The following is a 13,383-nucleotide window of genomic DNA, read 5'->3' as shown; positions in this document are numbered from 1 at the left end:
TTTTGACTTTGTACCTGATCTACAGTTCAGAAATTAGGATTGTCCCATGATACCATGTCTGGGGCATTGGCTGCATGTTATTGTACAGTAAAATCTGCTCGGTAGCATGCAGCTGATACTTTAGGGTCTATATGGGGTGCCCCTACGAACCAGAGCCACACATCATTTTATCTGTGATAGAGGAATTATCTACTTAAAGAGAAATGATGATACCTTATTGTACTGCAACTGTCCCTCCATTATGCATCCCCCACTCGTAATACTCTCCTGAACCACTTCTCTTAATATATATTTCCATTTCCGCCTACCCCCCTCCCCCCTTTGATTGAGGGAAGAAAGAATACTACCACAGAGCTTTCCCACAGATTGTAAAAGGCAGCTAAAATAGGACAAAGTGATAGGACTAGGCATCCAGCTCTTTGTAACCTTAATGGATAAATTTCTATGAGAAGTCAAGGCATAAGAGGGTCTGGGAGGTTTCCAATCAGAACCTTTAAGGTTTTGGTCTTTTAATGTGTGTGGATGTGGTACAGATGAGAGTAAATGGAAAGAGATAGACAGTATGTTTGTGTGAAGGAAGATGGATGTCTTGGCATTAAGTGAAATTAAGTTGAAAGGGAAGGGTGAGTTTGAGTTTGGGAGTGGAGTAGGGAGGGTGTCGGTAGCAGGGCTGTGGAGTCGGAGTCGGAGTCTGAAGCAATTACGGTCACTGGGGTCGGAGTCGGAAGCAATTACGGTGTCACTGGAGTCGGAGTCGGTAAAAATATACCAACTCCGACTCCAGTTAAATTTACACTTTATAAGGCCTTCGTTTAGTCTGTAGAGTTATGCAGTGCACACTCCTTATAAGTAGATTATATAAAACAAATTTTTTTTATAAAATGTAATAAATCTTATCATCTTATCTTCATGGTCATTCCACTAAACCCCCAAAACGTCCTTGTGCAACGCTGGCTTTCAAATTTATACATACAGCGATAAACATCCAAAGTATCACTTGAATAAATTAGATAAACACCTCCATTTTACACCTGTTGACACACAGTCACGGGAACTGTAATATTCCTGTCATTTCCATCATTCTATCAGTTTGGTGGTTTCTCCCACTGCTGTGTTGCCAAACAGTAGGATAATTATGATTTCAACTGTAGACTAACGCAATAATACTATCTCTTCTCTCCTTTCCCCTTCTTTGTCCCCTCTATATTTTTTAACATTGAATTATTGAAATAAGGATATTTAAAGTTGAAAAAAATGTTTCACGTTTCAAACATGTTCAGCTGTATCTTGTATTGTACTCATATCGAAAAGATCGGTTCCAGAACCAGAGTAATGTCCATCACAATAATCACATAGTAGTACTAGTATGTACCGTATTTTTTGAACCATAAGGCACGGGCAAAATCTGCCAAAATCTGCCAAAATCGGGTGGTGCGCCTTATCATGAAGTGCGCCTTATGTGTGGCTTCAGTGCAAAAAAAATGCCTCGGAGAGTGATGTACTATTTTGACACGTTTCGTTGCTAGCCTGCCAACGGCGACAGTCCATAGGCCTAGCAAAAGTTACAACCAAGTTATAACCAAGATGCATGTATCTTGACAAGAAAATTGCGAAAACTTCGACAGTTTTCGAGTCCATGCCACTTCATTCATTCATGCTATCATGGCTATGACATGATAGCGTCCACAACACAGACAGCCATTTTGCATTGGTCTAGTCTCGCTCCACTCCGACTGTAGTCATTTGGGTATTTTTTTATTTTTGACCATGGACACAATATAGCAATAGAAAATTAATCATTAATTTTGTAAATTAAAATGTATCAACGTAATATGCAATTTTGTGGGCAGAAATGAAAATAAAAAATACCTTGCTATAAGCAAATATGCTAATGAATGAAGTCGGTAGCATAGGATTGGGAAGCCATCTTGTCGTCTGTCAATTGACGGCCTCGGTACTTCCGACAGTACCTCGCCAGATACATTTTCTTGAAGGAATGTTATGGAGCGGAGTTACATGCATTCCTTCAAGCTGCAAGAACTTTGTATACCCCGCAAGCTAAGAGAGTGGTTGAAAAGCCAGCCAACATCTCTCACGATGACGACAACGAGGACGAGCCGGATAACATTTAATTTGCAGGTAATGATTTATTAAACACGGTGTACCATTCATCTGACACAACTTCGTTACTTACGAAATCTGTTTTAGCACCTTTTTTGTTTTTTTTTATTTCCGCTCACAAAATTGCATATTACGTTGATACATTATAATTTACAAAATTATTAATTATTTGTCTATTGCTATATTGCGCCCATGGTCGAAACTATAAATTTACCGTCATTTGTAATCTTGTGTTTTTAAGTGAATAGAGAATTTCCGTAATGTGTTTATGTTGTTTTTTAGGGGTATTGGCAGAGCAGACCGCCCATGGAGGTGGTCTGATTTCACTGACCAAAGTAAAAATTATATATCATTTATTTTTGTAATTTTGCTAAATCCCAACCGATTTTTCTCATTCAACAACGAAAATGTTCAGTTCTGAATGCACTCACATATGTATGATTATCCGATGAGACCAGGTGCGCCTTATGGTCAGGCGTGCCTTATGTAAGGATGGGGAATAGCAAATTACGGGTGCGCCTTATGGTACGAAGCACCTTATGGTCCGAAAAATACGGTAGTTAAATCAAGAGGTACATTATAGAATCTTTATTTTACTGAATTTTCTTCAATATCCTTTCAGAAAATCTCTACTTCAGTAATAAAGTATTAATGAAGAGGTCAAACATAGGAAAGCCACACTTTAACATATATCTTTATTCTTTTATATAAACCAGTTATAATGATATAAGTCTACTCAAGATTGGAGTGTATGTGTGTTGTATAGGTTTTATAAAATATGTAGGCCATAATCAGTTAATTACATGAAGAGGAGTCGGAGTTGGAGTCGGTGGTGCCAAAACTAGAGGAGTTGGAGTCGGAGTCGGAGTCGGTGGTGTCAAAAATAGAGGAGTCGGAGTCGGAGTTTTTGTGTTCCGACTCCACAGCCCTGGTCAGTAGTGAGGAGAGGATGAAGGAGGGAAGAGGTGGCTAAACTAATAAGTGAAGAGATAGGTAAGTGTGTGTTGGAGTGGAAGGAGGTTTCTTCAAGGTTAATGGAGATGAAGGTGAAATTGGGAAGGGAGACGTGGGTCTTTATAAGGGCATATGGGCCTGGTAGTGAGAAGAGTATAGAGGAAAAGGAGATGTTTTGGATAGATTTAAATGAGTGCATGGAGAGTTTTGGGAGGAATGCCAATGTAGTGGTATTAGGAGATAAACCAATAGATGGAATGGTTGGGGACTTTGGAATGTCAGGTAAAATTCATAATTGGGAGTTAATGGTGGAGATGTGTTTAGAGTGTTGGTGATAGCTAAAACAGGGTATTTGGGGTAACATGTGGCAGGAAAGGGAGGAGTGGAGGTGAATTGTAGATTGAGAGAAGCAAGTAAATGCTTTGGGGGATTAAAAAGTGTAATGAGAAATAGGCATTTGGGAATGGATGCAAAGAGATCATATGAAGGGGTAATTTGCTGATACCACTGTATGGGGCAGAGACTTTGAATTTAAGAGGCAGAGAGGAAAAATTTGAATGTGTTTAGAGGTGAATGGTCTGATAAGTATGGTAGGGGTTACATGGTTGGATAGAGTAGGAAACAAGGAAGTGAAGAGGAGAGCTGGGGTGAAAAAGGAGATGGCAGATAGGGTTGATGAAAGAGTGTTGGGATGGTTAGGACACATGGAAAGAATGAATGAAGAATGATTATGCACGAAGGGATGGAGAAGTGGGGGTCACTGATTAAGTGAAACAGCCTTGCTGTGGGTGTGCAGTATGCTGCTGTAATGCCTCTGATCCAGGGTAGTGGTCAGGATACAGGGATGACCTGTCATCCATGAAGGGCTAAGATGAGAGGGAGGAAAGAGCAGTGGATTGAAATGAAATGGGTAGGAGTGGGTATATGCCTTTTGAAATGGCTAGCTCCCTGATAAGGGGGAAAAAGCTTTTGATATAGATAGATGATTAACTGGTTTTACTTCACTGGTGTGTGTGTGTGGGGGGGAGGGGCTCAACTGGCGGCATATATGGACCAAAAGGTTTCTTCCCCCTAACAAGGGAAGTAGGTAGTTGAGGTATGCATCCACCCTTCACCCATTCCACACCCATTTCCTTTGGGGAGAAAAAAAAAATCATCTTAGCCCCATGTGGATTGTGGATGAAGGGCCATCCTTGTCCTCCTACCCTCTCCCTGGGTCAGAAGCAATGCAGCAAGACACAGCACCTCCTCAGCAGGGCATTACAGCCAAAATGGATTTATTTCACTGCTTCATTTGCATGAATATTGTTATATACATATATACAGTCAAGGATTATATAAATTTGGAAAATTTGTACATAAAGAAGTATTGATACTGTTTATGCCGCAAATTGACTTAACTGACAACTCACTCTGACTTTCCACACCTGGCTATGTACCCCTCCATGCTGACTTGCTCACCTAATTATACCTGTTCTTGGTTGTAGTCACTTCCTCTTGTACTAAGCATTGAAAATATAATTATATGAAAGGACTCTGCTTCATAAGATAAGAAGTTGACAGCAATGTATTGTTCACTTTGTATATTCACATTTTCTTCCCTGCTCATCCAGATCTTCCTTGATCCCATCCATTGACCTCATTGTCAGTATTTTTTGAAGCTCATTCCATCCCCCTCTGCTTGGTTGTCTTTTCTCATTCATTCTTTCCATATGCCCAAACTAGTTCAGCATTTCAAATAATGTGTACCTCTATCTTTGCAGGTATTGCAAAGTTTTATAGTTTGCGACGGGAGTCATTGATGACCTTGAATGAATTTCTAGAGAAAATGAAAGGTAAGTTACACATTGTAAGTTATTGAATCAAGGTTTCAATTACGAGATATTAATGGTTTCAGTTTTCTGATATCCAAAGATTTTGTATTGCATAACATGTCATGTTTTTCTTAGCATAACTTACTATCCCTTTGGATATAATCGCACATCAGGTGGACAGGAAAGGACTAGGGTGGTAAGCCTTCACTGGATCTTGAATTGCCCCCTTACATGCCTAAATAATATTCCAGTTTTCCTTAAAGACGTTCATTGTTTTAGCCAAAACCGCCACTTCTGTAAGATGGCTCCATTTATCCACCATTCGCTAAGTGAAAATATCTATCTATATGCCAAAAGAATTCTTCCCCATTATAAGGAAACAAAGCATGTATCCACCCTCCATCCATCCCACACCCATTAAGAAGAAAAAAAAAAAAAGATAAATAAGATAATAAAAATAAATCTTAGCTCCTTGTGGATGAAGAGCCACCCTTATCCCGCTACTCACTGCCTAAGTCAGAAGCAATGCAGCAAGACACAGTATTTACAAAATGCTGTGGTATGCACTTGCTTAATGAAGCAGCCTTGCTGTGGATGTGCTGTGTCTTGCAACACTGCCTCTGACCCAGGGCAGTGGACAAAATGCAGGGATGAGTTATCCTGTCATCCAGGAGGTGCCAAGATAAGAAAGTGGGAAGGGGGTGGATGGGAGTGGAGTATGTTGGGGATGGAATGGGTGGGAGTGGTTTTTATGCCTTTGTCTTTTGGCTTCCTTCCTTGTAAGGGGGAAAAATCCTTAAAGACACATTGTATCATTCTCCACTGCCCCACATGTATGTTTTACTGACAGTAGTGTAGCATTTTTTCCTCTGGAAGATGTTTAATAAAAGAAACCCATGGTAACAATCAATATATATATATATATATATATATATATATATATATATATATATTTGGTGGTGGTGGTTGTACCGTATTTTTCGGACCATAAGGTGCAGGTAAAATCCTTAAAATTGGGTGGTGCGCCTTATCGTGAGGTGTGCCTTATGTGTGGCTTCAGTGCAAAAAAAATGCCTCGGACAGTGACGTACTATTTTGATACGTTTCGTAGCTAGCCTGCTGACGGCGACAGTGCATAGGCCTAGCAAAAGTCACAACCAAGTTATAACCAAGATGCATGTATCTTGACAAGAAAATTGCAAAAACTACGACAGTTTTCGAGTCCATGCCACTTCATTCATTCATGCTATCATGGCTATGACATGATAGCGTCCACAACACAGACAGCCATTTTGCATTGGTCTAGTTTTGCTCCACTCCGACTGTAGTCATTTGGGTATTTTTTTAGTTTCGACCATGGGCGCAATAAATTAATGATTAATTTTGTGAATTAAAATGTATCAACATAATATGCAATTTTGTGGGCGGAAATGAAAATAAAAAATACCTTGCTATAAGCAAATATGCTAATGAACGAAGTCAGTAGCATAGGATTGGGACGCCATCTTGTCTGTCAATTGACGGCCTCGGTACTTCCGAGAGTACCTCGCCAGATACATTTTCTTGAAGGAATGTTATGGAGCGGAGATACATACATTCCTTCAAGCTGCAAGAACTTTGTATACCTTGCAAGCAGAGTGGTTGAAAAGCCCGCCAACGTCTCTCACGACGACGACAACGAGGACGAGCCGGATGACATTTAATTTGCAGGTAATGATTTAAACACGGGTTAGGTTAGGTTAGACGAATTTATCATCCTTTCATTTCTTCAACGTCGGCATCTATCATAACAAACATGGCGTACCATTCGTCCAATACAACTTTGTTACTTACGAAATCTGTTTTAGCACCTTTTTCGTTTTTTATTTCCGCTCACAAAATTGCATATTATGTTGATACATTATAATTTACAAAATTAATAATTAATTTTCTATTGCTATATTGTGCCCATGGTCGAAACTAAAAATTTACTGTCATTTGTAATAAATCTTGTGTTTTTAGGTGAATAGAAATTCTGGGAATAAAACTGCTAATGTTGGTTTTATTCCCCACAATTCCCATAATGTGTTTATGTTGTTTTTTAGGGGTATTGGCAGAGCAGACCGTCCATGGAGGTGGTCTGATTTCACTGACCAAAATAAAAAGAATATATCATTTATTTTTGTAATTTTGCTAAATCCCAACCGATTTTTCTCATTCAATAACGAAAATGTTCAGTTCTGAATGCACTCACATAGGCATGATTATCCGATGACGAGACCAGGTGCGCCTTATGTAAGGACGGGGAATAGCAACTTGCAAAGGATTACAAAGGCAGAGCATGTCAACAGGAGACATTTTGGTCCATATCTAAGGTCGGATGTGAAAAAAATCATAATGATAAAATAATAAAAAAAAACTATAATAATGTAAATAACAAATAAAATACATAACTAAATGCATAGGTATAGTTAAATAATAAACAAACAGGTAAATAGTAAATAATAGTAAATTGACATATAACTAATAATAAATGAAAATCAAACAGACAAATGATAACAAAAGAAAAACAAATACCTGTAATATAAAATAAATTATAATCATTACAGCATCTTGCTTAGGTGTTTATCTAAATGATTCTTAAAGCTTTGAACTGAACTACATTGCACCACCTGTGCAGGAAATTTATTCCATTCATTAACTACACGGTTGGCAAAGTTGTTTCTACCTACTTCCAAATTGAATCTATTTCCGGACAGTTTGAGACCCTTGTTTCTTGTCTGATTCTCATTCAATGTGAAAATTTTGTCACTTTTGATGTTGTCAATTCCCTTTAGAATCTTAAAGACCTGTATCAAGTCACCTCTGAGTCTACGCTTTTTTAGGGAAAACAGATTCATATGTTTTAGTCGATTTTTGTATGATTTATTTTTGATATTTGGAATCAGTTTTGTGGCTCGCTGTTGTACTTTTTCCAGTCTGTCAATGTCTTTAATGAGATTCGATGACCATACAGAAACAGCATATTCGAATTGTGGACGAACCAATGATTTATATAGCTTGTTAACGAGTGATGGACTTTTAAAATCAAAAGATCATGCAATCAGTCCTAGAATCTTATTTGCTTTCTCAGAGGCTGAAATACACTGCTTGGATGATTTGAGGTCATTACTGATAATTACACCGAGATCTTTTTCACTATCCACTTTTGTTAACGAATTTCCAAATAACTTGTAATCGTACTTACTGTTATTTTTACCTATGTGCATTACCTTGCATTTACTTGTGTTAAATTCCATTAGCCACTTTCCAGACCATTGCTGTAATTTATCTAAATCTTCTTGAATATCTAATTGGTTAAAGTGATCATTTGCCATTCCGCACAGTTTTGTATCATCAGCAAATTTGGAAACAGTAGATTTTAGTCCTTGTAAGGGGGAAAAAGCCTTGGTATATGTATGTATGTATGAATAGAAGTGGCCCAAGAACGGAACCCTGAGGAACTCCACTTGTAACATTTTTCCATCTAGAAGTTTTTCCATTTAAAACAACTCTCTGTTTTCAACCATTCAACCAATTACTAGTCCAACTTAATACGCTACCACTTATTCCGTGTAAAGCTAATTTAGTAAGTAGTCTTTCATGTGGGACGGTATCAAAAGCTTTTGCAAAGTTTATATATATTAAATCTATATTGTTTCTTTTGTCATAATTCGAGATAACTGTCGTAGAATTCGAGTAAGTTAGTCACACAAGAACGTTTCCGTCTGAAACCATGCTGGCTATCATTTATCAAACGGTTACTTTCTAAATGATGTTCAATAGCATCTCTGATGATAGTTTCCATTATTTTTCCTACAATTGAAGTCAAACTTATAGGCCTATAGTTATTTGGTTTATTTTTGTCACCTTTTTTGAATATGGGAGTAACGTTAGCTAGCTTCCATTCTCTTGGGACATCTCTGGATATGATGGATTTCTTGAAAATAATTTCTAATGGAACAACTCATTTTTCATTTCCTTTAAGATTCTTGGATGCCAACCATCAGGCCCTGGTGTTTTATTAACTTTGAGTTTATCTATACACCTTTTAATTTTTTCTTTAGTCATATTTACCGTAGTTAGTAAGTTTACCCTAGACTTTTCACAGATAGTTTGGAGTTCACTTTGAGGTGTTTCGTTTACGAATACCGAGCTAAAATAATTGTTTAAGATATTACACATTCCTTCATTTGAATATTCAAGTTGACTGTCAGCATATAATAGTGGACCAATGTGATTCCTAACAACTTTTTTATCTCGAATGTAACTATAGAATTCTTTGGGATTCTCGTTGGATTTATCAGCGATGTTCATTTCGTATTGTCATTTTCTTTTCTTATTGTCTTTTTTAAATCTCTCTGTATTGATACATAATTTTCATAGTCATTAGATGCACCCAAGCACTTATATTTCTTATAAGCATGTCTCTTTTTAGCAATACTTTTTTCAGTTTTTGTCGAGCCACTTTGGGCGAGCCTGATTATGGTACGAAGTGCCTTATGGTCCGAAAAATACGGTACATAAGTTATCCCCAGATTATGTGAACTGGTTTTATCACATTTTCTATGTTTATTATTACTCAGAGTAAAAGTGAACGAGTAATACACCAGTGACTTTATATTTTATAATGCGAATAGTGTGATGCAAATTACATATGGCAGCCAATGCTGCACACAAGAATTTGAGTCGTACTGAAGTGGTTAATCTTTTTACATATCTGTCTTTATACCAAGGGTATCTTACCCCGTATATGGGAGGTAGCCAAGTCAAGACACACATCTGCTCCAACCCTTCCTCTCCCATCCACCACCCATTATTTCCCTCTCAATGGGAAATGTAATTCTGTTGTGTGGTTGTCAAAAGGAGTTTACAGAAACTAAAAACAATGTACACATAAATGAATAACCCATCCCAGACCCAAAAAATTAAGCATATATATGTGTATTTATGTAAAACACTTTTACCCACAGAAAGTGAAGTGATCTTAGGAAAACTCCGCAGTGAATTACTGTCAGGTGTAGAGGAAGCCCGAAGAGATGCACAGCCAGATATAAAAGCTCTTGCCACAACTGCTCACCGAATTCTTCTTCTTCAATGAATACCAAAGATGTCATAGAGTAGCCACTCTCATTGAAATTTAACTTTTTTTTTTTTCTCTCTCGTTCAGTGGGGGGGGCTCTTGTGTACATTATATCTATTGCATATTCATTTTACACTATTCAGTGACAAGCTTATGTATCCATGTTTCAGTTGATATGTTGAAAAGTGTGAACTCTGTAGAGTCAACATAATTGTAGTGACAAAAATCATCAGAAATTTCATGAGTATTGAAGAAAATTGAGTATTTGTTGTCAGCTGTTTGCAAATTATTTTTGTAATATAGGAATATGCAATTAAAATCTGTGTGATAAAGATATATCCTCCTCATCTCTTTGCTTGTGTGAATGACTCATGAGAAAGCATAAGATTTTAGAAGTATGTATTTGAGATGTTGAAGATTAATAATGAAAATTATTACAACTGTTTTAATCTATCCTTTGGGATATCTACTCCATTCTCATAAATCATGACATGACTAAACCACCTCAGGTTGACTTGCTCTACTCATTTTCTCAGGCCCATCTATGATATGGTTGCTTGCAGAACATGTTTTAAGAAGAAACTAATAAATGTATATGGAGGGTCTAAGGCAGTTAATGACAGAGTTTGGGAAGGATGTGGCAGAGGAAATTGAGAGTATATGTGGGTAAAATCAAGGTGATGAGATGTTCAAGGCGAGAGGATGGCAGTAAGTTGGACGTAAGTCTTAGAGGAGAGAAGAAGTGGATTGTTTTAAGTATTTAAGGCCACATGTAGTAGGAAATGGATGAGTGGGGGTGGAGGTAAATGTTTTAGGGGATTGAAAAATGCCTTGAGAAATATGTATCTTGGAATGAATGCAAAGAGAAGATTATATGACAGGGAGATTGCTTGTGCCCATGACACTTTAAGAGGTAGGAAGAAGTTTAAATGTGTTTCAGTTGAAGTATGAAGTGTCTGAGAAATATGATGGGGTTACAAGTTTGGACAGAGAGAAATGAGGGGGTGCAGAGAAGAGGGTAGAAAGGGAGCCAGCAGATTGGGCTGATGAAAGATTATTGGAGTAAAATGAGTGAAGAAAGATTACTAAAAGAGGTGTGGAAAGTAGAGGTGGATGGATTCAACTTAAGGGAATGTCTAAAAATGAGATGGATGGGGTGAGAGGAGCTGTGACTAAAAGAAAAAATATCTTTTGAGCTGTGATAGGTGTGAATGGAGAATGACTGTGTATGGATGATATTTTGATGCAGCCCAAAAGGATTTCTCCCTGTCTTCTTCATTTTTTGCATGAGGGGACAAGGAATGAGGGTTGCCATGTAAATGAAATGGCCCTACTGTGGGTGTACTGTGTCTTGCTGCATTGCTTCTGACCTGGGCAGTTGGGAGGAGACAAGGAAGACTATTCATCCAGTAGGAACTAAAATTGTTAGTTTATTCAACAAAATAAAATACAATTTATACATATACAACCACTCCTCGTTCAACGACCTACTCGGTTAACGACAACGCGGAGTAACGACGGGCTTTATGACAGACCAATATTCGTTTAACGTAAATCCCCCGAAGTTACGACGTCGTGTACGATAAGTTGGCTGAGGCAAATTTGTATGATGTTATAAATGAACTTGTACGGTGGATATTAGCTGTGAGGTAAAGTGTTCTGAAGCTTAGGTCTACATTACCATCCTGCAAGCCGCAAAGACTAGCTGGGGTACAGTATATAATGGTATTGGTATAGCAATAGAAATTTAATTATCAATTTTGTAAATTACAATGTATCAACGTAATATGCAATTTTCTGAGCGGAAATATATATTTATAAAAAGGTGCTGAAACAGATTTCGTAAGTAACGAAGTCGTGTCAGACGAATGGTATGCCATGTTTGTTGTTGTTGTTGTCGTTCCCTAGACTGTCTGTCCGAGCAGTCCCGTCTCCCCAAGGAAGGCCACAGCCGAAACTGGGTTTTCCCACAAATCCTTTATAGAGTGTATGTTGTGTTGTTTGCGTGCATGATTGTGTATAATGCAGTCTTCCATTATGTGTTGTATGGTATGGGGTGAAGTGTTACATCCTGGGCAGCTGTTCACAACACGGTCGTCCAGCCTCTTCTGGTAGCTTAGAAGTGCTGGGTGGTGACCGCATCGCAGTCTGGCCAAGTGGACTCTGTCCTTTCGTGGGAGAGAGGATTCAGAAGGGTGGATATCAGGGGGTCTGGCATGCAGCAGTGTGTTGTCTTTCAGTGTGTTAATGGAGCGGTGAGTGATATGATTATGAATATGTTTCCGGAGGCTGGTATTTGGTGGTTGAGGAGGAAGAGAAGAGAATATCTGTGCGTAATAAAGGTCTTTGGGTGTAGTTTTAATGTTTCTTGGTGTGTGTGGGTGTTCTGCTATGTAGTGTAGCATGTTTGTTATGAGAGATGCCGACGTTCAAGAAATGAAAGGATGATAAATTCGTCTATCCTAAACTAAACTAACTTAACCTAACCTGTGTTTAATAAATCATTACCTGCAAATTAAATGTCATCCGGCTCGTCCTCGTTGTCGTCGTCGTGAGAGACGTTGGCAGGCTTTTCAACCACTCTCTCAGTTTGCGGGGTATACAAAGTTCTTGCAGCTTGAAGGAATGCATGTATCTCCGCTCCTTAACATTCCTTAAAGAAAATATACTTGGCGAGGTACTGTCGGAAGTACTGAGGCCGTCAATTGACAGACGACAAGATGGCTCCCCCGTTCCTATGCTACCGACTTCGTTCATTAGCAAATTTGCTTGTAGCAAGGTATTTTTTATTTTCATTTTCGCCCACAAAATTGCATATTACGTTGATACATTTTAATCTACAAAATTAATAATTTTCTATTGCTCTATTGCGCCCATGGTGGAAACTAAAAAAATACCCCGGTATTTAATATGGAATGTCAGCATACGCGTATTTGGTCATACACGATAATTTCAGGAACCTAACCACTGCGTTATTTGAGGGATTTCTGTACTATCAAAACAGTAAATAAAGCTTTAATGTACTGTATAAAAGAGGGAAAATACACAAAAATAAAGATACATGTATTACTGGACATTGTACATGTACATATATGTATACACTTTCGCTTAATGACCAATTTGGTTAACGACGGGGACGCTGGTCCCAATTGTCGTCGTTAAATGAGGAGTGGTTGTATACAAAATTAGTTGTTGAAAAGGGAGAGCTTGAAGCAAAGCTTATGGGAAATTGCTCTCCCTTTAAGGAAATAAATTATTTTTATTTATTTATTTTTGTTACATGTTAGTATGATGCATACACATATATATAAATGAGAGGGAAACGATGGGTGGTGGGTGCATGTCTTGGCTGGCTACCTCCCTTATAAGGAAGAAGGGTCCCTTTGCATTTAG

At 38.1% G+C, this 13,383-nt stretch overlaps 2 protein-coding genes across 5 annotated transcripts in view; one reads left to right on the top strand and one right to left on the bottom strand.

The window, feature by feature from the left end:
• The window catches only part of LOC143021361 (proteasome adapter and scaffold protein ECM29-like), a 67,628-nt gene extending 57,198 nt beyond the window's left edge, over positions 1-10,430 (top strand). The window contains exons 25-26 of one of the 3 annotated variants that reach the window (XM_076178800.1): positions 4,839-4,910; positions 9,881-10,430. In XM_076178800.1, coding sequence (XP_076034915.1) covers positions 4,839-4,910; positions 9,881-10,008 — 200 coding nt within the window. In that variant the 3' untranslated portion in view covers positions 10,009-10,430. Of the gene's footprint in view, positions 1-4,838; positions 4,925-9,880 lie in introns of all 3 variants that reach the window. The other 2 variants (XM_076178811.1, XM_076178804.1) reach the window with 2 other exon arrangements.
• Positions 1-13,383, bottom strand: part of LOC143021382 (glycine receptor subunit alphaZ1-like) — a 206,593-nt gene that overhangs the window by 131,701 nt on the left and 61,509 nt on the right. The gene's annotated exons all lie outside the window — the stretch shown is intronic.

Source organism: Oratosquilla oratoria, chromosome 3 (genome assembly GCF_046742065.1).
Source record: "Oratosquilla oratoria isolate Oo_2021 chromosome 3, ASM4674206v1, whole genome shotgun sequence".
NCBI lineage: Eukaryota > Metazoa > Arthropoda > Malacostraca > Stomatopoda > Squillidae > Oratosquilla > Oratosquilla oratoria.
The sequence above is the reverse complement of the archived record's forward strand: the minus strand, read 5'-3'. Positions and strand labels throughout refer to the sequence as shown.